The 23,534-nt window shown below is 54.8% G+C and overlaps 2 protein-coding genes across 2 annotated transcripts; both read left to right on the top strand.

Moving 5' to 3' along the window:
- Positions 1 to 1,939: 1,939 nt before the first annotated feature.
- LBRM_31_1740 (putative protein kinase) lies at positions 1,940 to 8,755 on the top strand (the record flags this gene model as incomplete). Its single annotated transcript, XM_001567121.1, has 1 exon — positions 1,940 to 8,755. One exon carries the CDS (start codon positions 1,940 to 1,942, stop codon positions 8,753 to 8,755), a length of 6,816 nt encoding a protein of 2,271 aa, XP_001567171.1.
- A 6,853-nt stretch (positions 8,756 to 15,608) lies between these two features.
- LBRM_31_1730 (conserved hypothetical protein) lies at positions 15,609 to 18,491 on the top strand (the record flags this gene model as incomplete). Its single annotated transcript, XM_001567120.2, has 1 exon — positions 15,609 to 18,491. One exon carries the CDS (start codon positions 15,609 to 15,611, stop codon positions 18,489 to 18,491), a length of 2,883 nt encoding a protein of 960 aa, XP_001567170.1.
- Between the last annotated feature and the right edge of the window lie 5,043 nt (positions 18,492 to 23,534).

Below are 23,534 nucleotides of genomic sequence, written 5' to 3'. Positions count from 1 at the left end.
CCCTCTCTTCTCTCTGATCTCACGCTATCGGTGGGGGTGGGGCGGGGGGCGGATGGCATTCACAGGCTTACAAGCGTAGATGACGGGGAGGGGACAAGTGGAATAAGACAGCGAAACGCGTGCTCTGGTGTTTTTTCCTCTCTATGGCAGCTTACTCTTCTTCTCATTTTCTTTGCTCGTCATGTGCGGCGTCCGCTCTTTAGTTTTTTATTTTCTTTTGCGACCTCCTTTTTTTCTCCTTTTCTCTTGTAGTCCCCGAGGCGTATAGAGTGAGAGATCCGCTGTCCCCAATGTGTATGCCCGTTCAGTAGAGGGTTCCCCTTTTCTCTTCCAGCTGTTTTTCTGGCCTCACTATTTGTCTCTCTTCTTTCTTTTCCTCCTTTGTGGATTCCCCGGAGAAAAAAAAGGAGCCACAAGGGGGAGGGGCGTTTGGGGGACTCAAACAGCCGCAAATGTGTGAAAAGGGCGAACGTTTCGTCTCTTTCTCTCCCCTATGTTAATTTATATCTTCGCCCTCTAACTCAGTTTTAGGCGTGACGTGCGAGTGGGAAGGGCAACAGGGGGGGGGGGAGAAGAAAAAGGCACACTGCTCTACTGTTGTGTAGTTCTTTTGCCTCCCCTTTTTCGCCACTGCAGTCGAGTTTTATCTGGCGTGCTTCTCGACATCTTCGAAGAGGTGGATCCTCTCCTGATTTTCACGATGGAGACGAAAAAGGAGAGCGCAGACGAAGTAGGAGGAAAGCGGAAAAGAAAAGCAGGGCTCAGTTGCTGAGTCGCACCAAATGATGGCGGCGCGAACCTATAGTTTTCTCTTTACTCCTCATCGACTTCTCACTCCCCCTGCAGTTGTGGGAATCCAAAGCTGAGGTATGGGGTTGAGGGGAAAATGAAAGCGGTCGGGAGAGTACTACGCGCAGCAACTCCTCACTCTTCCACCTGCGCCTCGCGGCAGCAGCAGCGCCTCTTTCTTGACGGTGTCTTTTCCATTGCGCATAGCTTCGCTGCAGCGGTCGCATCGGCTCTTGTCCGCTGTATAACAGAGTTTGAGTAATGAATGAATGATAAAGAATTTACAAGGGTGACTCACAGTGACGATCCTGCGTGTGAGCATACAGCCGCGCTTCGTGCCCTACTGGAGAGGGAGGTCGTTGAGTCTTATTACCCATGTTTCTGCAGTTTCCGTGGCGCATGGGCCGACCAGGTAGTCGGTTTAGTTTGTCCTTTCCCTGTGCTCATCTGCTCCTCACAGACTCTGCTCGTGTCGGAGGGGAGAGGGCAATATCAGCTCTGGAATCTCGTATGGAGGCTAACAGGTTGGTTGCATGCGACGCTCCTCTTTCCCTCGTTGTATGGTGAGGAGTACTTCGTTGTCCTCTGCAAGCGGTTTTCTCTACGTCTCTTTGCCGCACTGCTTCTGCGCGCTCCTCAACCACACCCCTCCACGCCTCTTTTTTTCCCCCTTTTTTTTCGATGTGTTTTGTGTGACACTTCTGCCCTCCCCCGCAATCCAGCAAACGACTGCGTTTGCCTGACCTTCACCTCTCTCGTGCAGGTGCGTTTCCGCCTTTCTGTCTCTCTTTCTGCCTTAGTGCACGCTCTTGGGCAGCTCTGTGCGCGCAGACTCACACACACTGGAACCCTCCTCCTCCTCCCCAAGCGGACGGAGCTCCCCTTTCTGCGGAAAGGCAGACGAAAGTGTGTGTGTGTGTGTGCGGGAGGGAGGGAGGTGCAGGCACAGTCATTCGATACAGACCCACGCTTTCCCCTTGTAGGAGTCCCCGCATCTGCAGCCAAAAGCGAGACGGTGACGAGGGTGTGTGTGTGTATAGGGGTGCTTGCGTGGCTGTACACGTTTACTGCGTGATTCTTTTCTCTTTTCCCCCTTTTTGTCTTATACATGACTTCCCCACACTTTGTAGCTCAACCACACTTCGTAGGGATGCTGCAGGAGGGAGCTGTGGAAACGGCGCCGTCATCCCAAGTACACCACCCCGAAGTCTCTGCAACGGTGTCTTGCGGTAGCGCTGTCGACCACTCCGTACCTGTTAGTGTGTCTGTCTCCATATCCGCTGTTGAGGCTTCAGCGAGTGCGAAATCCTCACCACATCGGGAGCCCCGCAGCAGTAGCACCAACAGTCCCAAAGAACTGAGGCGTAGTCAACGATGCTACGAAGGTGCTAAACCGTGCGAGGTCTTTTCTACGCCACCCATGCATGAAGCGGTCAGTAATGAAGAGAAGCAGCTCTCTCTCCTGCATGGACGGTTGGCCTGCAGCTCTGACATGCAGCTGCGAGCCACGCAGGCAGTCTGCACATGTATGCCTGCGCCAAATGAACACATGGAGATCGTTCCTCTCCTCACCTCACAGTCACCGGTGGAGTCGCTATACTCGAGTAACCCCGCCGCAGCTGCCTCTATTTCCACTTTAGATGACCCCTCGAAGATTACGATGGCATCCGTGTCATCACTCAGTCTCAACGACGATAGCAGCATGGACAGCGAGTTGCACTTGCGCACCAACTCACTAGTGTATTACAGTCCGCATATCCACCTTGACGCCAGCGTTGAGAGCCTTGAGACGGACGCTGCACTGCACAGAAGTCACGCAGTGATCTCGTCCCCTACTTCATGCTTGCACGCGTCCTCCGTGGTTGCGCCATGTGCGGGAGTATCGTCCCCTCTTAGCTCTCAGGCCAGAGAATCAATGACGCTGACGAAGCTGCGAGTAGAGTCCCCCTGCGGTGAAGGCAGTCGAAGCTCGTCACCTACTGTCATGCCTGGCGACGCTTCCTGTATCATCTCTGACACATTCGCGCCGACCCCGGAAAAGCCTGATCGCCTTCCGCTGCGTACGTTGACCAGTGAGGAGGGAGCTTGCGTGCCGCCGCTTAGCACTCCCACCACAACGCAGCACACTGTCCCACCAACTACGACAACCCAGGTAGCGAAGCAAGCAGTAAACGCTAAGGGCGGTGTCATCCCAACTGTGCCGGCGATTTCCCTCCCCGTCGCTCGCTCTGCCCCCATTAGCGATTCAGAACGTAGCCTGACCAGCATCCCTGTTCTCGGGTACGGCCCGCGCAGCACCCCCAACGCCTGCTCCTTGGCTTCTGCTCGCTCGTGCCGCTCCGCCCGGTCAGCGCGTCACTCCAATCGCTACAGCAGCACACTGCGCAACGACGTGCCAGATCTGAAAGAGCTTTTTCCTACTTTGCCCGAGGAGCTGTACATCGCGCGTGATCGACTGTGTATCTCTCACGATAGAAAGCGGCGACTCGGGTCTGGCGCCTACGGCATCGTGCAACAAGCTGAGCTCTACCCCCCAGGTGTCGAGGTCCCGCGCATCTTCACGCCGACGACAGAAAGTCTTGCGAGCGCGTCGATTGCCAGCACGCCGAGATTCTCGCCAGCCAACGGATGCGTCTCCACGCACAGCTTCTCATCCATCGCCGCTGCTATCGGAGTCAGCGAGAATGTGGGTGGGGTCAGCAACAGTGTCCACTGTGGGGCCGAGCAGACGAGTGGACCCGGGACTATTGTGCCGGTCGCCGAAACGAGCGGTCACACCCACTTGGGTGCGGTGTCGATGTTCAGCAGCAACAGCATCACCCCCGCGGAGCTACCGCTGCACCAGCAGCCGTACAACGAGCAGACCGCATTGTTCTACAACAGCCTTGGTCCCGGAGTTCGATGGAGCAGCGCGGTGGAGTTCGTGAAGGATCCGTCTTGGGCGCGCGCGCCGAGCTTAAGCGACAGTCCGACACCGAACGTGACTGCGGTGCAGTCCACCGTGCTGTCGGCGCCGTCAGCCTCCCATGAGACACCGGTGTTCGGTGCAGTGAGCCCCGCTTCGCCCGCGACTCCGTCCAGCCCTCCTCTCTCCCCTTTCTTTGATAGGCCCCTGCGCCGTGAGACCACTGCGGTGACCCCAATGGACTTCAGCGGCCAGATGCAGGGTGACCTTCAGCTGCCGGCGGGGCTGGAGCTACGCTTGGGTCAAACTGCTGGCTTGTGTGCGGACTCGCTGACGTCATCGCCTGTCCTCCCCGGCCATCCCCGCGGTAGCGACCACAGCGCCGCCACAGCGGCGGACAACACAGACGACAGCACGGTGCGCAGAAGTATATGCGAGGAAAGAAGGGACTGCCCCACTAGCGTTTTAGTGTCTGCGCGTCCGGCTAGGGCCGAGGGGGATGCGGTCGAAGGAGAGACCGAGCCGGACATGGAATGCACCGTGACCTCCAGCACCGGCAGGCAAACACTTGAGTCTCCGCTCTCGCCGATAGAGAAAGGCTACACCTACCGCAGCAGCACCATGCGTGTGGGGCATCGCGTCGCAAGCGAGCATGAAGACGAGAGTGAGGGGTCGAGGCCCCGCACCTACGCTTCCTTTACTTCCCCAACTACCCGGTGCGACTCCCTAGACACTGCACTAACTGCTGCCACAGAGGGAAGGCAGACGTCCCGCTGCGAGACGGTAGTGCCCCCGGTCACGGTGGATGTGTCTCTGCACTGCACTTTGTCGCAAACCCCAAATCTTGTCTCCTCCAAGCTCGTTAACGATGTCGACGCGGCTGATCACACGGCGCAAGCAGTAGCAATGGTTGGAGCTGACACAAACGACAAGGCGCAGGTGGAGGGTTATTGCTGTCCGCCAAACGTACTTCCCTGTGCAGTTGTGAAGGAGAACTCTTGCATCGACGCGCCACCGGCAGTCGTGGCACCTGCCCAAGTGATCTACATACGCCCAAGCGATCCCCTCAGCACAGTCGGGCGGTGCGCCACAGAGCTAACTACGGTGGGGGATAGGGAAGAAGGGAAAGAGGATGAGCCTGCGGAGAAGACGAGTGCGGGACTGGAGAGCCAAGGCACAGAGGTGCGGCGGCAAGGCATACAAGAGAGTCGGGAGGTGAGCGGGGCCTCTTTTCTGATGAGAGTCAGCTGCCCCGAGCTCCAGCTCACGTGTGATGGCGCAGGGGATGAGATGCTGGCGCCGACGGCACAGCAGGCGATCAAGCGGACCGTGCAGGCGGCCCGTGAGGAGCACCGGCGCACAGTGAATCAGACGGAGGAGATGGAGCAACAACCGGGAGCAGGACTTTCCCTTAGACGAAGGGGGCATGGCAGCAGCTCTGCGAGGTTGGTGGTGCAAGATGAAGCGCGGTCCGATGGTGAGGGTGCAACAGCGATTTCCACCGATGTCGTAGTGACGGCAGCGGCGCAGAAGGCGGAGCGGGCGACGCAGCGCTTTACGCACCTCAGCACAGGTACCCCAACTCTAACCTCAGCCCCTACGGCGAAAGGCACAAACACCGGCTTTTTTGACTCCCTCACCCATGTGCGAGGTGGCGCCGGTGCCAGTGAGACCCTTGGGGGGCAGGTGGCTCCCGGCAGCATCTCCAGCTCATTGATTTCAGGCAGTACGATTCTCACCGGTGCTGCCGCTACCACGTCGACAGTGTCCGCGACATCCACATTGAGGCCAGGGAGCCTTGGTGGCGTGCTTCTGTCGAGCGGCATTACCAACCCGTTGCAATCTTCCTTTGACTTTTCGCGTAACCCGATCGCTCGCTATGACGTGAACTCGTCGATGATGTCCGACGCACTTTCCAACGGCACTGTTCCGTTCCGCTCGGTCGCCACCAAAGTGATTGAGAAGATGGACCTCGCCCGCAATACCATGAAGCTGAACGCATTCCACAACGAGCTGCGCATGGCAAGTCGGCTCCACCATCCATGTCTGGTGAACGTCTTCGGCGTTGCCGAGGATGCGGCGAACTTCTACCTTGTCATGGACCTCGCGGAGAAGGGCAACTTGGCACAGTATCAGGAGCAGTTTGGGGTAGGGGCCACACGCGAGATGGCGCCGCGATTCATGGCAGACGTCGTACTTGCCCTAGAGTACCTTCGCGACGGGTCGCAACACTCGTACTGGATGACGCCATCCCACGACAGCGCAGGGGACATTCTGCTGCACGACCGCAGTCGCAGCACATCCCGGAAGGTCGGGATAAGAGGGGCCACAGGCGCGGCAAGCACCATGGAGCCACACGGCTTCTCCGACTCCACGTGCCTGCATTCCTCATATCAGGACAGCGAAAGGACTGCAGCGGCAGCGGCGCCGAAGGGACTGGCGCTGTGTGCTTCGATCACTCCACTGCCGTCGCAGCCTACCGGCGAGACTGAAGGCACTGGTGACATTGGAGAGGATATGTGTAGTAGCACCTCAGTCCTGGGGCTGGCTTGGCAAGAGTCGCTGTGTGAGCCATCAGAATTGCCTTCGCACACCTCTTCCATAGCTTTCGGACATGAACCCCCTGCGCCTCCTCACGCCCTCACTTTCCCACGGCAGCAGAGCGATACCGGCGGGTTCCTCGCGCTGCAGGACAGCATCATAGTGCACCGCGATCTCAAGCCGGAAAACCTGTTGCTCACATGGGACTTTCACGTGAAGCTGGCCGACTTTGGCGATGCGTGCTTCTATGGCGACGACGAGGCGAACAACTTTGGTGGGACACCGTCCTACATCTCCCCGGAGGTGGTGGCGCGTTGCAAGGCGAGTCCGTACAGCGACTTGTGGGCCCTGGGCTGTGTGCTGTACGAGCTTCTGGTGGGCGAGCGACTCTTCTCCGGCTCGCTGGTCGAGGTGGGCAATGCTGTGCAGAAGTTCAAACCCGAGTCGCTCGTGTTTCCTGACCTGCTGATGTCCAAGACGGCGAATTCGTCAGGTGCAGAGGGGAAGGGGGCCCAGGGAAGAGGCAGCGGAGCTGGGGCCGCTATCTCGGAAGCGGCCAAGGACTTGGTCAGGCAGCTCCTTCAGCCGGTGCCTGAGGAGCGCCTTGGGTCGGCGGAGCGCGGCGGCTTTGATGCCCTCAAGGCACATTCCTTCTTTGCGGAGATAAACTGGGAGAAAGTGCTGCAGACGTCCAACATGACGACCACTAACACCAACTACACGGCAGAACTGGCCGAGTACCTTGAGCCGGCGGAGATGATGGTGTACTGTTCCCCGGTGAAGTTGTTGCCGAACGTGGAGGGGGGTAGTTGCAAAGAGTACCTGAATGGCAAAGGCAGCAGCACCAACTCCCGTAACACCCAAGGCATGCTGGTGATGGTGCTCACGGATGCGCCGCGGCTGTTTCTGGTAAACCCTGATCTGGACATGGTGCAGCTTGAGATTCCCTGGTCGATGGAGCTACACGTCCGTGTCCTGCGCGCCGAGTGCTTCACCATCACTGTCCCCGTCAGTGATGCCCTCAGATCTCTCTTGACGCCGGCTCCAGAGTCACCGCTGTCGCCGAAGACAACATCGGGGACAAATCCGATGCTCTCGAGCAGCAGCTTCAGTGCAGCTACGGCAAGTATGATCACCTGCACCTTTTTCGACTTCAACCGGCGCGCCGACTTGTGGGGTGTTAAGATCCATCACGTGCAGTCGATGTGCTCCGAGAGGCCGGCACCGGGCAGTGCGGCCTGGGCGAGTCTGTCACGCCACCATTCCCCCCCAGCGATCCCCATGGCTGGCGAGGGATCTCATTTTCCGCTGTTTGTTGCCTCCTCTCCGCCGCAGCCGCAGAACCAGAAGTGCCGTGGCACCTTCACCCCTTCCCCATATTCAGGCAGTGGCTGCTTGCAGCCGCAGCGCGGGACCCCTTGCACCATGCGGACTGGCAGTCTCGGTAACATGACGATTTCCAGCAGTGAGCACAGCATTGGTGCGCCACGCAGTTGCGCAGAGCTGAGCAGCTACGCGTGTGGCGGTGCCTTGTCAGCGCGCATCACGCCGGTAGCTCGTGCACGTTTCGCTCCCTCCGCCCACTGCAGCACCGTCTCCCCGTCGTCCGCCTTCACTGTGAGCAACAGTGCTGCAGCAGCGACACCAGGTGCGTCATCAGTCATGTTACGCTCATCTGATTTGGTACAGCCGCCGTCGTGCATAGGAGCGGCTCTCCCGTCTCGTCAGCGCCGCTCGAATATCGTGACCGTGACGATTGCGTCCTCAATCGCGAACGACCCACCCCGCGGCTTTCTCCACACCTCGAGGGTAAATGTAGGCAGCACCGAGAGCACTAGTGGCCCAAAGTCACTCCTCGGCTTTGGCTGTACGAAGACCGAGATGTGGGTGGGGCATGCTACCCCTCCTGCACTGTGCAATACCACCAACACCTCTCCCAACACCACTGGAGTCTCTACGACGAGTACGATCATCATTCCTGTTTGTTATGAGGACTCACCGCAGTCTGATGTGAATCTGAGTGCGACACGCTGGAGTGGCTGCTTGCCGACGCCTGCAACTTCGGTGTGCACTTCGGAAGAGGTCTTGCATTCCTTGAGTTTATCAGCTGCGACGGCTTTTGTGGCTGGATCGGTACCGGAAATGGTGCTGAGGCTATGCAGCAGTGGTGACGCTGCCACACCACCTCTGGCGTGCTGCAGCCGGTCTGAATGTAGTGAGGGTGACAGTCTTCTGGCCAACAGCTTCGAAGGCGCCAACGAGACACAGAGCCCAAGCGAGGACACCCCAGGTCCTTTGAGCACGCCAAGGCAGGTTAGCGGGGCCACCGGGACCCCAGCTGGCTTGTGGTCGCCGAGTCTTTGCCGAGAAAACGCGGAGGGAGGCACAGTTAGCAGCGGCGCACCTATCACTCCGTTAAGGGAGACAACATCCACTGCAGCTGCCGCTAAATTGCCGATCAAGACGTCGCAGGCGCGTCAGCAGTATCAGCTGACGCAGAAGATGAAGAGCAAGCCATAACTAGCAGCAGCACCAGCAGCAGCAAAGAAGTGAAACGCGAGTCTCTCCGAAGGTTGTGCTTTTATCTTTGTTTTCCGGCTCCTTTTCGTGGTGAGGGAGGTGAGGAGTGCGCGTCGGCGCTGCTTTCTCCCTTTCCCTTTGTTCCACCTCTACGAAGACAGCGAAGATGTGAAAACGGTGGCTCACCACATGTGTCGAGGCGTCTGTGGGCGGATGGGGGTGGGGCGAAGTGATTGGCCATGGGCGAACTGGCGTGGGTTCGGGAGGGGCCCAGAAGGAGTGAGTCGCAGAGACCGTATGCTAAGCTAGAAGGGCTTCTTCCTTTTTTTCTTTCCCCTTTCCCCTCAAACCACGCACTCTTCAAGGCACCACAGCAGTGAAGATGCCCCTCCCCCCTCCCCACACGTAGTACTCCCTTCAGGCCCTTTACTTATCCACGCTCTTCTTCTGTTCCCCCCTCCTCCCCTCCCTCACGCTGCACGTGTTCATCTTCCCGCCCCTCTCTTGTGCTTTTCGTTGGCGTATGCTTCAGAAATGTCGCTTTGCACGTCTTTTGTTTTCACCCCATTTCTTTCCTGTCACCAACCCACCCGTCTTTTCTGGTTGGTGAAGGTGACAGACGTCCATACACCTACACAGCGAAGGAAATCGAAAGCAGAGGGTATAGAGTAGAGATGGTGCTCAATTTTGTAAGGTCACAGACCCACAGAGCTTAGCGTGTTGTGTTGTTCCCCCACATGTGTTGATGAACAGCACGTGTGTGCATCGATCCCCTCCTCTCTCTCTCCCGCCTGCCGATGCGAGGGTGTCGCATCGTTTTTTTTTTTTCTTGTGTAGGCGCTTAGTGGGCTGTGCCGCGTCGATTCTTCCTTTTCGCTAGCCCACGCTGTTTGCTCTGCCTCATCTCTTTACACCTCCTGCAGCATACGTGCAAAACAGAAAACGAAGACGCCGTGTAGTTCATTTCTCGCCTCCCTTTGGTATCAGTGCGTGTTTCTCTGGACCCGTGCGGGTGTGCGTGTCTTCATCTCTCTTCCCCAGTTTGAGGACGCTCTATTGCCCAGGGGCGCTTTTCTATCTCTGCTTTCTGGCCTCGCTTTGTTCGCGTTGACTGGTCTGCCTGTGCTCGTCTCCTTTTTGTATGTACTTTGTGCCGGTGTCGTTTGTGTCGCTTTGTTTGTGCGCCTCTGTGTAGCGGAGGGCTGCTGCGTGTGTGAGTCTTTCCCCTCCACCCCCCTCTTCCTTGTTGAGAGAGAGACCCGCTCTTCTCCATGTCACTGTGTTGTGTCGTTTTTCCTTTTCGTCCGCACGATTGTGCCTTTGTCCACTGCGGTTGGCGCTGGTGGTGGCGCATGCCGTTGGCCTTATCTTTTTTTTTTTTTTTGCTTGGTCCCACCCCTCCTCTTGGATTGCATCGAGTGTTCTTCCAAGCGATCCTTGTTGTTGTTGTTTTTTGTTTTCCCTTTTTTTTCTCCTCATATTCTGGTTTGTCTTCCCCTTTCTCTTCTGAATCTGCGCTACCTCGTTGTCGCTCATGCTTCGCCCTTTTTTCTTTCTCTTCTCTCTCCTAGGGATGTGCGCGTACTACTCAGGCGTTGCAGCCCAACTTTCGAATGTGTTTGTGCACGTGTGGGTGTGTCGGCGGTGATGTGGTCAATTCAGCGCCCTTCCTGTTGCAGTGCTGTCGGTGCCGCGCGCCCCGCCGGCGATCGTTTCTCATTTCTTTTTTTTTTTGTTATTCCTCTTTTGCTTCTTCGTTCATCACGTTTGCTGTTTTGGTTGGATGTGCTTCTCCTCATACGTATGCGTGCTTCTCACTTCCCTTTTAGTTTGTCCTCCTGGAGTACTGCCGCTGTCCGCACAAGCGTAAGCCTGTGGGACCGAGTAAGGTAGCCGCAAAGAAAAAGAAAGCGGAGATGGCGATGTCTGGGGTGGATGGTTCGATGCTGGCCGGTGCCTCTGCGTCTGTGTTTTCGTGTCATGTCGATCATAATTGCCACTTTTTTCTGTTTCTTTTCGATGCGCGGAGTTCAGCTTCCGTTCATCTATGCACGCCTTCAAGTGTGCCGCAACAGCAGCCACCAAAAACCGAGTACACAAACACATGCGCGCATATCTGTGCTTGACAGCTCTAGCAGAAGAGGGCGTAGGGGAGAGACGCAGGTGAGAATTCCTACGTCCGCCCCACAACCCCCTCCCTCAAAAAAAAAAAAAGAATGGTGAACACAGTGGACCTCCCTTTTTTTTTTCACTTGCCCATGGCCGACTACATACATTTCTTTTCGCTATTGAGGGCTCTTCCACCTCCCTTTTCGCGCTCTCTTGCTCTCTCTGTCTTTCTGCTGTATGCCTGGTGTTGTTGTCGATCCCGATACGCTTGCTTCATCTCCCATGTGCTGTTGTTTCTGCTTTGCCCTTTCTCCCTCTGCGTCTCCACTCATGCGTCTCTCTACTTTTTTATTCCCCCCCTCTCTCTCTCTCAACCTCCTTCCCAAACAAACAAACAAAACGGATATTTTCTGTCTTCAGTTGACCTGAGCCACGAGACTGTATCTGCATGATTCTCCACCTTCACCCCCCCCTCCTCCTCCTCCTCTTCCTCTCGCAGTTGCCTACACACCGTACATGAGAGGAGCTCTAAGCCGCCCTTCACTGTTTCTCTCTCTATCACATATTCAAAGGTTGATGAGAGAAGGAGTGAATGGCGTTATCCCCATCCCCCTTCCACTTGTTTCTCACAATTTTTGTGCACTTCTTCCGCCCCCTTTTTTCCCTTTCCACCTAACCTCCTTCCCTCTCTTTTTGGCTTCACTCTTCCTCTTTCGCTAATCATGTGTTCCGGTGCGTGTATGTCGGTGTGGACTCAAGTTTTTTTTTCTCTCTCTGTTCTGTTTTTCCTCGCTTGCGTGGCTGTCTTATCGCCATCTGGAGTTGGCGCAGAGGGACTCATTATCCACTCCGCTGTCTTCGCACTCCCTCGTCGTTCCTTTTCTTTTCCATAGCCCTGAGGCAATGATTGATCAAGTGAACCTATTGACATAAAACGAACAAAGACCAGTAAAACAGCGGAGGCACACTGCGATAGCAGAAAAGAAATGGCGATGATGTTTGGAGAGGAAGGACACAGGCACGTGACCAGTGACCAAAAGCTCTTGCATCCAAGTGCATGTATGTTTCTGTTTGTGCGCGTACGCCGTTCCCGAAGGCGCGAAGTCATTGAGCGATTGCGCTGCCCCCTGCTGCTGCTGCTACACACTGCCGTACCATTTCGGAGTAGCGAGATGACGACCACCTCATTTGCTTTTTCACATGTCGCAGTGAGTTGCTCTGTCGACTCTCGTCGTGGTGTCACCACCAGAGTCGACAGAAAATGAAGTGGAGTGTGACGGCCCCTCTCTCCTGCTCCTTGCCTGCCCACCCCCTGCCATCCCTCTCACTCCTTTCCCCTTATTCTTCACACACGCATGAATGCGCACACATCAACCCAACAATGCATCGCATCACACGCGGATTCCTCAAAGAGCGGCACTTGTCCTCTTTTCTTTCCCTCCAGAAAAGGAACAAACAAACCGATCATTGTTTTCCTCAACTTGACGTCTCTCTCTCTCTTCCTTCTATTCCCCTCCGCTAATCTACCAGTTTTTTCCCCCTCTCTACCTCCCTTTTCGAATCGTGCTGGCATTCTGAGTCGATCAGCCGGCAACAGTTGCACCACGTCTTCTTTTGTGTCCCCTCTCTGTGCAGCCTTTTTTTTTTCTCCTCCTCCCTTTCCGCTTCACTTTTGGTTTACCTTTGTGTTTTCGGGTTTGGGTGCTCTCTGACGGCTTTTTGCGTCTCTCTTTTGGTCCCCGTCTGTGTGTGTGTCTCTCTCTCTTTCTTCTTCGCTGTCTGCAGCTGCTCTCTCCGAGTTGTTGTTTCTTTTTGGTACTTCTCCGTTGTTGTTTTTCGTGTTTCCTTTTCTTTCGCTGACTGGACACTTTGCGTCTGCGCGCGCCTGTTTTTTTTTTTTTTTTTTCGGACTGTGCCTTGTCACGCTCGTCTCCCTTTCCTCCTTTTTTTTTGTTTTCTTCGGGTTTCACTGTCTTGCCCTTCACTTTAGCTTCTGCGAATTCCTTTCTGCGTTGTGGGTGTGGTGGTTGCCTGACGTCCCCCTACATACATATGCCGTTTACCTTTGCGTACGCTTTTTGATCGTCCGGAACGGAAAAACAAAAAAAGGGGTTGGGGAGGGGAAAAAAAGTAAGGCGAACAGCCTCTCACGAACAACTCGTGCGTAAGAAAAAAGAGGGAGCAGTATCCCTTATGCAAAAATTGGGGTCATCCTTCTTAGAAGTGTACGACAAGACCGGAAAGCGGCGATTTCGCACTCACTATCGAGGACGAGGCTTCTGATCTCGTCTCCTTTTTGTTTATTTACCCACCTACTCCCCCAGTATCTCATCGCTCTCCTTCTCTCTTTGTCTGGCTCATACGGGGCTCGTGTACCGTGTTCAGTGCGCACGGAGCGGATACTGTGGTAGTTGTTCTCTTCGACTCCTCTGTCCTCGTTCTCTTTTTCCTTCACTGCAGTTGTTTGGTTTGTTCAAAAGGCGCACCTCTAGAAGGAACCGTCTTTTGCTCTCTTCTCTTCTCTTCTCTCTTTTTTTTTTTCGTGTGTTCTCTCTCGCTCTGTGTGTGTGTGTGTTGTGGTTTGGTCGTTCTCAGCCACACGCAAGCAACAACAACAACAACAACAGCAGCACACACCCCCATACCCACATACATATATATTATTATATTATATACGTCCTCAAGTGCTAAAACGACTCACCACCTCTGGTCTCTCTCCCACTCTCCTCCTTGTGTGTTTATCTTGACCCGTGCGTGGTCTTGGGGTGGGGACGAGGGAACTCTTCTGTTCTCTGCCTCTCTCTGTGTGTCTTGTCTGCTGCCGCTGCTGCTGTTGTGCTGCTCTGAACACACGAACGGACGGGGCGTCGTGGCGCACGCAAGTAGGCAACAGCGACAAAGAGGAAAAGCGCATTGACAAGCGGCACAGACTTGTGGTGAGTCGCTAAATCAAATTTTCGCATGGGAAAGGGACCTTTACCGAAAGTAGAAGCAAAAAAGGTGAGTGTAGCCTTCTTGCACAATCTCGTCCCAGTCTCCCAAGGGCAGAACCAGCAGTAAAAGTGATCCATCAGAGTCGATAAAAGGAGGTAAACCACGGACGAGAAGGACAGTCTTCGACTAGGGTACGAAGGCACGAAGAGGGTCTCGTCGTTTCCCTCGCACGAGCATCCACACACAGGTGTATGTACAGCTCTGCGGTCTTCACGTAACCTCGCACCACCCCCCTTTTTTTCGCTCTTCTTCTCTCTCGCTTTGTGGCTGTGCGTATTTCTCAGCCCATACTCCTTTCACTTGAGGTTGCTACAAACACATATCAAAGAGGAATACAAACGGCTAGCACGACTTCTTCCTCGTTTCCTCAATTCTTCGAAATCGTAGTATTTCAGCCTAAGCCCTCTCTCATTCTGTTTTTCCTTCGCCTTTCTTACGTTTCTTTTTTTATCTTATTTTCTTCGATCTTCAGTGTGTTCCATCTTTGTGTTCTCTCGCCGTTGTCGGCCTCTCTCAGCTCTTCTGAATTTTCTCTCTTCCGTAGAGCCTCACTAACCTCTCCGCTCTTTCTCTTTCTGCTGAGAATAACAGCAAGGCGAGAACAACGAAACATCGGTTCAACTCCCCCCTCTTATCCGTTCCTTCTTCTGCTGTTTCATCACTCAAGAGACTTCTTGCTCGTGCACTCTTCTCCTCCTCTTTCCCCATCCAGATACTGAGGCATCCTCTTGCGCAGACCCCCCCGCCCCCCTCTCACACTCCTTGTGCTGCTGACACCTTGTGCTTTTTGTGTATATGTTGTCTGGTGGTATTCAGATTCGCAGCTGAAACGAGAACGGGCTGTATTCAAACAGGAAAAAAGCAGATGGGCGGATAAAATCAGAGTCCACACACTTTGCATCTCTCTCTCTCTCGAAGGCGCTGTTGGCTCGTGTCAACTAAAACGAAAAGGTCTACCTGCTGGTCGTCCTGCTTATGAGTTTGTTTCTTACTCTTACTGTTTCTCTACACCTTTGAAAAATCCCCCATTTTGATTCACGTGGCTCTCCCCCTTCTTGTCGTTTTTCTCTTTTCTATTTTTTTTTTTATTTTATATTTTGTTTTCTTTCTTTCTTTTCTCCTCTTCTTCTCCTGACTGGCAGTGATCGCCTGTGTGTGTTTTTTTTTTTGCTCTTCTTTTCGTGTTGTGTTTTGTTTTCCCCCTGGCGCTTACAAAAGCGACTTTTCTCTTTTCCCCCTCTTTTTTTTTCACTTTTTCCCCCTTTTTTTTGTATCCTCTGCGTTTTCTCCCTTTCGCCATTAATTGCCTCTTCTTATCTTCTTTCCAACGTCATCTTGATTTGTCGTCTCTCTCTCTGTGTGTGTGTCAGTGTTTCTCAGCTTGTCCTCCTCTTTTGGCTGAAAGAGGGGTTAAACAATTCCTCTCTGTCTTCCCCCCCTCTCTCTCTGTGCTCCCTCTTTCCTTCTCTCCCTTTCACTCAAACTCTCACTGTTTCTCTTGGCCTCCCTTCCTCCCCCCTTTCTCTGCACCGACTGTGGCGTATAACTCTGCCATCGTTTTGGCTCTCTGGCAGCGCTACTCATTTAAGACGAAGAGTTCTCTCGCTCCTTCTCCCCTCCCTTCCACCCCCTCCCTCTCTCGCTCCCTCCTCTGTTCGTGAGTTCCACAGCTGTTTTTTTTTTTTTGTAGAACTTCGTGTGTGTGTGCGCGCGCAAAACAAAAAGTAACCAAGCAAGCAAAAAGAAAAAAATGGGTACAGCGCCGAGTGCGGAGATTGTCTGTGATGCCCCCTTCCGCGCCCCACAAGGCGGTGCACGGCAGGTAGCGCTGATCCCCATCGTGGAGCAGTACTTTCCCACCCCGGACTGCCCGTTGTTCAAGCAGCTGTACGAGGCCTACACGGACCCATCGGTGCGCTACTACATGCGACCCAATTTTGACGGCAAAAGCGGTGACCTCAGTCGCATCCCGCCCATCGAGAACTCCTGTGAGGACATGCACCGCCTTCTGCTTCGGCACACAGCGCAGGGTATGTTTCCGACCAATGCGGCCATTCGCGAGGTCTACGAGGTCGGCGACTTCTACCGCATCCGCCCCGTGCTATGCGCTGTTGTGTTTCTTTACGAAGGCACAAGCTACATGCCGGAGGGTAGCGTGCAGCTGTCGTCTCCAAGTGGCGGCGCGTCTGCGTTTGCGAAGGTGATCGGTATCATTGGGGATACCTGCACGCTGGTGAATAAGCCAGACGACTTGCTCATCCCTTTTGGACGCGATGATGTGCTGAGGATCCGCACGCTGATTATGAAGTCGGCGGGAGATCACAACATGTCTCGTGTAGTGCTGCTCGCTGCCTACATTTACTACCACCAGTGCTGCAGCATCATCGGTCTCCCGAACATACCTGCACTGCCATTCAGCTTCATGTGCTTTAAGACCAACATACCGTTTCTATGCTTCCTGCGGGAAATGCGGGACCGCATGGCAAACGTTCTGGAGGCACCGAAAAGCTCCAAGTTTTTCATTGACGAGCACTGCCTCCACGGCGTGGTGAGTCGCGAGTATGTGGCCAAAATGATGCCCGCTTTTGCGTGTTACTACATCTCCTTCCTGAAGGCAAAGTCAGAGCAGCGCGCCTTGAAGCAACCGGCGCAACAGCAGCAGCAGCAGCATCTCCTGACGGATTGCGGTGGAAAGGACCGTGCTGGGTGGACGGCAAACTCTCTGGTGAATCGCGCTGATACTCATCTTGGCAGCGTCTACACTGAAGCAGCCAACAGCCAGGCAGTGATGGCCATCAAGGCGGCAGCGTTGGAGGGTGTGTTGAATGACGGGAGCAACACTGCTCCGAAGATCACCTACGTGGTGAAGGGGTACATCACTCGCTCTGTGACAAGCATCTCAAACTGGAGTCACGCGGCCAATGAGGTTTACGTGGCCTGTGTGGACAGCACCGTGAGGGTGGTGGATCGCACTTCGGTGGAGGCCCGAGATGGGCCAACGCGCACGCCATCGCTGGTGTACCAGGCAGACCCGATCGAGGGCGACGAGGCGGTTGACGACACGACAGCGGTGGTGGCGATCATTCAGGTCCATCGGGGCGATATCCTCTCCTTCTACGTCCCTTCGGGCACACTCAGCACTGATGCCAGCCCAACTTTTGGTGTCACTGCGGCACAGGCTGTCAACGGGGATGATAATATCTTCTACGGTACGCCGCACCTTGAGACACTGAAGTTCTCGATCAACATGTCGTCGTCTTTGTCGTTTGAGGCACCGTCGCGCCATGACTCAGCGAGTTTCGCCGTAGATGCGGTGAGGGGGAGCTCTGATGAGGTCAACGCATCTACGGCGGCCAACTCCTTGACAGGAGCGACCGGCGTTGACGGCAATGCCACCCCCTTTGAGGCGAAGAAGGGCAGCTGGCGCGTCGACGACAACATCTTCATCGAGAACGTCCTTCTTTCTCTTGTACGTGACGAGTGCAAGCTGGCGCGCGAGGCGACGAGGCAGGACCCCGGTTGGGTCTACGACCCTCTCCACAAGTGTCTTGTCCACGACGGCTCCTTCTACGTGTGGCACTTCCGTCGCGGGCATGAGGACTTCTACTACGGCACCGTGCCCAAGTTCGCTAACCCGAACCGGCAACTGAGCCGCAAAAGCGGTGGTGGCAGTGGTGGTAACGTGGAGCAGGGTAAGACTAACCGCGGTGGCGTCGGCAGTGCCGGAGCTTCGAAGGATTCAAGCAGTGGTAGCCGCAACGCCACCGCGCGCGGGAGGAACGATAACGCCTCGCCACTGCCGTCTGCTATGAACTCAAGCACGGCACAGGTCGATGCGCTGCCGCCGAGTGTGCCTCCGCTACCGAGTCAGAACCGCCTCTTCTCCCAGCCACTATCGCCGCCCCCTCATCTGCAGCACACTGCGCTTCTACCCCCCACCCTTGCGACCGCGAGTCCACTCGTTCAGCAGGCATACTTTGCCTCTATCGCCGCTAGCGCCTCGCTGCCACCGCCTCCTGCATACGATGCAAGTACACTATCTGCAGTTCAAGCTGCCCCAATGCTGTTTACAGCCAACACTGGCCAGCGCCGCCCCAAGAATCCTACGTATGCCACGTACTCCGCGGAGGCAGCGGCGATGGCCCCCGCAGGCGTACCCATGATGTACACCTTCATGCATCCCACCCAGGCTCAAAGTCAGCTAGCGCCGGCTCAGCAACAGCACCCACCGCTGCAGGATCTGTACACCTTGCCCCCTCAGGGAATGCACAGCCACGGGATGTCCCCTCCGCCGCCGTCTCCTCAGCAGCAGCAAGCTGTGTGGGGCATGCTGGGTGCTGACAACGGCCAAGCCACCGCAGGATCATCCCACTCAATCAGGCCGTGCATTGTGAATGCACAGGGCCAATTCATCCCACTGGAGAACGTAATGGGCGGCGGGATCGCACCAGCGCAGCGGCTGTCCTATACACAGCCGGCCGCTACTGCCACACCACCGTTGTACCCGAGTTACGTGATGGTGAATGGACAGCTCTGCATTTTGCAATCCTCCGCACCCAGTGCCGCCGCCGCTGCACCCCTACCGCCGCAACCCAATGAACAGTACCTGCACATGATGGCCTTCCGCCAGTGATGGGGCGTCACAACGCCAACTCACCGTTGTCCCTTTCTCGCTTCTGTGCACCATACACGAGCAAAGGGGCGTAGGGGTGAAGGTAGGGAGGGATGGAGAGACAGCTGCATAGGTCAGTCTTTGAGCATACCCACGCACACACACGCACACACCCACACACACACACACACCCACACACACACACACACACCCACACACACACACACACACCCACACACACACACACACACACACCCACACACACACACACACCCACACACACACACACACACCCACACACACACACACACACACCCACACACACACACACACACCCACACACACACACACACACACCCACACACACACGCACACACACACACACACACACAGGCACACCCGCGGCAACACGCTTTTCACACTCCCTCCCTCTCTTTCTTTGGCACCGGAGGCCCTTGTTTTTTCTTCGCTAACTCCCTGTATGTTTATTATTTCTCGCTTTTCTTTCTGTTGTTGCTACCCCCACCCGAGCCAGTCGCTCGTGGCACTCCTGACTTATCAACATGTACGTCCAGGAAAGGGCTGCACATCTTTTTGGGTTTTATTAGTAGCATGACTGCTCCCCTTGCCGACCCACATGAATATACACCCTCAGCACTCTCTTCTCGAACAACAGTGACACACCAATCCGTCCCAGCCACACAGACGGCGCTACAGACGTCCGTCTTTGGCACTTGATCGCTGCTCCAACCGGTAGCAGCACATTTCAGTTTTGGGAGGGGGGGAGAGCAGAGGCCGAGCGGCTAACTACGGAAAAAGAGACAAGAACTATGCGCTAGAAACGCATGGGCTGACAGCCGACTGACACATGTTGATGATTTTTTTGTTTGTTTTTTTTCTCCTTCGCGCATCTTTCGCTATTGGCCTCACTTCTTGTCTGTGTTTTTGGACGGGTTGTGTGTGTATGTGTGTGTGACTCTCTCCCTCCTCACCCCTACTCGCTGTATCTCTTTCTTGCTCGCTTCATGGGCCGCTTGGCACTTTCTTTTCCATGTCGATTTCCTTGCTACTTCCTGCTACGAGGGTAGTTGTTATTACTGCCCTTGATAATCGAGCAGGACGTGTGCGGGCCCGGACACGAGCTGCATTTGCCGTCCCCCCACCTCTCCCCATGACCATATCATGCACCCCTACCACTAAACTACGTCCTCTCTTTCTCTCTCCCACTTTCTCACTTGCTCGATGCGACTTCTTTTCGCTCTTTTCGTTTTCTTCGCTTAGCGCTTATGTTTTTTTTTTTTTGTTGCGCTTTCCTGTAAGCGATGTACGTCCCCTTTCTTTACTGCGCGCTCCGCCCTTCTCCCCATTCCCCTTCCTCGCTGGGCGGGCGTATGTTTTCTCGTCTCTTTTTTTTGTATCGTCTTTCCCTTGCGCCTTTGCTGATGCCCTTCCCCCCTCCCCCTCTCGTGTGCGCTCTTTCTGTTTTGCTCCATCTTCCTCTCTTTACTCCTTCCGACACTTTTTGTTTCGTTGTTGAAACACACATACGCGTGCTTTGCTCTGGCTCGTTCTCTCTCTTTCTCTCTCTCCTTCCTTCTTCCTTTTGCCGCTTCAACTCCACCAGGCTCTATGAGGGGTCTCCTCCCCCCTCTTTCCCGCTGTCAGTCTTCTTGTTTGAGCTGTTTGCCCCCTCTCTCTCTCCGTGCCTGTGTGTGTGTGTGTTCGCTCCCCTTTCATTCTTTTTTTGCTCGTCTTGCTTCGGATCCCCCCTCCCCCGATGACGGAGGGGGGCACACCTCGATGCGTGGCATATCAGGTACCCAGCACCCCCACCCCCTCCCCCTACTCTCTGTGAGAAGGCCAGGCAGAGCCCCCCTCTCCCTGGCAATGCCGAGCCACTCCTGGTGGCGGCAGGGCCCTGTGCCTACGAAGTAGATAGGTCAGAATGGTGTGTCGCTGCTGGTGTCGGCGGGCCGGGCCTGGATGGCACCGTGTCGGAGCGTCCTGCAGCCGTGCCTAGGCTTGTGCCATCGATAGGATGGGTGGAGTGTCAGCGCGTCTCACCGCGACCCTCGCTGCCCACTGGCGTGGGGAGCCTGCGCCGGCCCGTGGGATGCACTGGGTGTGGCGACCTGCGGAGTGTGGGGTGGGTGGAGATGGTGGCGGGGGCAGGGGTGGGGCTGGACTCGTGCACCCGGGCCGGAAATGGACACGCTGACGGGCCAAGAGGTCTCCTTTGCCTCTTTTCGCAGGCGGGACTTCTTTTTTTTTTTTTCTTCACCTTTTCATGAAAGCGCCTTTTTGTGGCGCTTGTGCACTCCCCCCTTTTCTTTCTCGGAGCTCTCGAGCTGCAATAGGTACTGAAGGCGCACTTTTTTTTTCTCAGGGGTGTCGGTGTTTTCCGCACACACGCACGGGTCTCTGATGCGCCATCGGATGCCGATGTGTGTGTGTGTCTCTCTCTTTTTTTTGTTCTTGTTGTTGCGCTTCGTGTATGTTTTGGAGCGCTACTTCGATTCTGGTCTTGTCGCCTTGAGCTTCCTCTTTTCAGTAGTGCTGAGACTATTGTCTCATATCTTTCTTTGCTACCTTTGTTGTTGTTCTTTTTTTTCTTATTTATGCGCGAACACCCCGCAGCTTCCACCCAAGTTGTGTCTTTTTCCCATGAGCACGACCACCAGCCTTTTCTCACGGCTCGTCGAGCCACTGGCACGAGCGGAAGAAAAGATGAGCTGATGGGTAAGTGGTGCTCACTCTTTTTCTCATTTGTTCGGTGCTGCTTGAGCACAATGTGTCTGTGCGCCCGCACGTGCTTGTATATATAACCAGAACGATGGGAAGCGGCAGCGTGAAGGGGCTTGCGTGGACGGTGCGATGCTGTTGTGGGGATCAGCTCGGCCTGAGGGGATTCTTCTCTCTTTTGCCGACTGCTTGCATAGCGCACCGAACTCCTCTTTGTATTTTTCTTTCGACGCGTTTCTCCCCTTTTCTCCCTGACAACTGTGAATGTGCGCACTTAACCCTCTTTTCGTTTCTTTTTTTGTGCTCGTTGTTCGCGAGCTCTCTCTCTCCCTCCCTCTCCCTCTATTTATCGTTGTTTGTTTTATCGCGCGTGAATGTGTTTCTCGGTTTAGGAAGAGGAAAAAAGTGCGAGGAGGAGCACATCGCTTCATTTAATACAATGGAGGTGAAAACAGAAAAGCGAAGGAAAGCTCCGCCTACATGAGCCGCTCGCTTTCCCCTGTTCTCTCTCGCCCTCCGCCTCACATTTTTTTTTTCTGTTTCGCTTCTTTCAGACTTGTTTGCTTTTCTTTCTCTGGCACACAGATCGGTGTCTTCAGCCCTCCTTTTTTTTCTTCTTCTTGAACCTCTTCTTTGCTCTTTGTTTTGCCCTTGGTCTTCATCATTGTCCTCTCACCACGACTAACGTGTTTCGTTTTTCGTTGCTCTACTTCGCCGTCTCTCTTTTTCAGTCATTATCAGCGCTCTTTTTTTTCTTTTACGCTCGCCGAATGTAGCAGTCCGTTGTGCTCTTTACCCCCCCCCCCTTCCTCCCCCTATTCGCTAGGCGTCTTTTTTCATTTTCTGCCTCTGTCTGCGCACCGACATCGGATGAGCAGCGCCACAGTAATTGCCAACGATGTCTCTGTGCACCCCTCCTCGACCCCTTCCTCCCTTCCTCTGTCTCCTCCTATTCCTCGACCCACATCGATTTCGCAAGCAGGGACGACAACAGCACCGTGTGTGTGGTCATACTTTTTTTTTGCGTCCTCTCTCTCTCTCTTTTCTTTTTTGCACGCTCGTGAGGCCCGAGTTTTGTCAAGGACACGCACGCACTTCACCCAAGCAGAGAATCTGAGGAGGCCAACAGAGGACGGAGAGGGGGAGGGGGAGGGCGGGCAAGAAGAAGCGAGACAGCCCCCCCTCTCTCATTTTCTCTGTTTTTTTTTTTTTTTGCTGTTGTTGTTTTCTACTTTGCCTCCTCCGTTCCAAACGGCACGAAGACGTTTCTTCACGGCAGTTTGTGTTTCCCCTCCTTTTCGTCTTTTTTTCTCTCTTCCTTGTTCATCTTGCAAATGTGTTCTTCGCTCTTCAACCACGCACCACACCGAAGGCGTTGCACTCCGCTGAGGGAACTGCAGAAGGTAGACTCTGCACTTCCCCCCTTTTGCCATTTTTTTTTCTCTGTGCTAAGGGTGTGTGATTGGATCTCCTGCGCAACTGATCTGTCGGATTCGGGGGACCTACGCGGATAGGCGCTGGCTTGGATTGATGATGACAGCATTGTTCATTTTCTTTTCCTCTTGGGACCTTCCCCTCCAAAAAAAAAGCAGATTTGCAGATGAGTGCGAGGGCTGACTAGAGTCGGTCAAGTAGAAGGTGAACAGGTGAGCTGTGACACCTGCTGCTGTTGCTGTTCTTGCTGATCGCAACCCCTCTCTTTCAAACTTTCTGTGGGTCTGTCCTTGCTTGTTTTTTCTCTTTTTCTCTCTCTCTCTACGGTAATCGCCCCTTTAACCCTCGCTCTTTCCTCCATAGCTCATGTGTGCTCTTTTGTGAAAGTTGCTGCTTCCCTCTTCCCCCTTCTTCGGCCCTTTCCCATCGCGTTGTGCCCCCTCCTCCCTTTCCCTCCTATCGGAAGGAGCGGGAGCTTCGCGAAAGTCGAGGCGGCTGCTCGCTTGTTCTTCTCCTTCACCCCTTTTTTCTATGTCTTCCTTCTGCTTCTCATTCCTTCCCACGGTGGAGTTTCACTGCCGAGGCATGTAGAGTGTGTCTTCCTCAGCACTGAGCACTCTACGCATATGTACTGAGACGCGTCATAGCTAGTCAAGGAAGCGACGAACCCTACGGCCGCAGACACGGACGTGTTATCGCGACAAAAAACTAGAAAAGAGAGAAGTGGTCATGTAAAATCTCATGTCACGGCAGCAGTACCGTTTGAGTGGCGGTTAGAGAGTAATCTTGGATAGCAGTGGATGGTTACATCGCATACGATGGTGGTGCACCCCAACTCACGTACAATCGTGGAGGAAGGAGGTGGATACACGAGAGCTAACGACAGAG

The sequence above is a fragment of the Leishmania braziliensis genome, chromosome 31, assembly GCF_000002845.2.
Source record: "Leishmania braziliensis MHOM/BR/75/M2904 complete genome, chromosome 31".
NCBI lineage: Eukaryota > Euglenozoa > Kinetoplastea > Trypanosomatida > Trypanosomatidae > Leishmania > Leishmania braziliensis.
The sequence above is the reverse complement of the archived record's forward strand: the minus strand, read 5'-3'. Positions and strand labels throughout refer to the sequence as shown.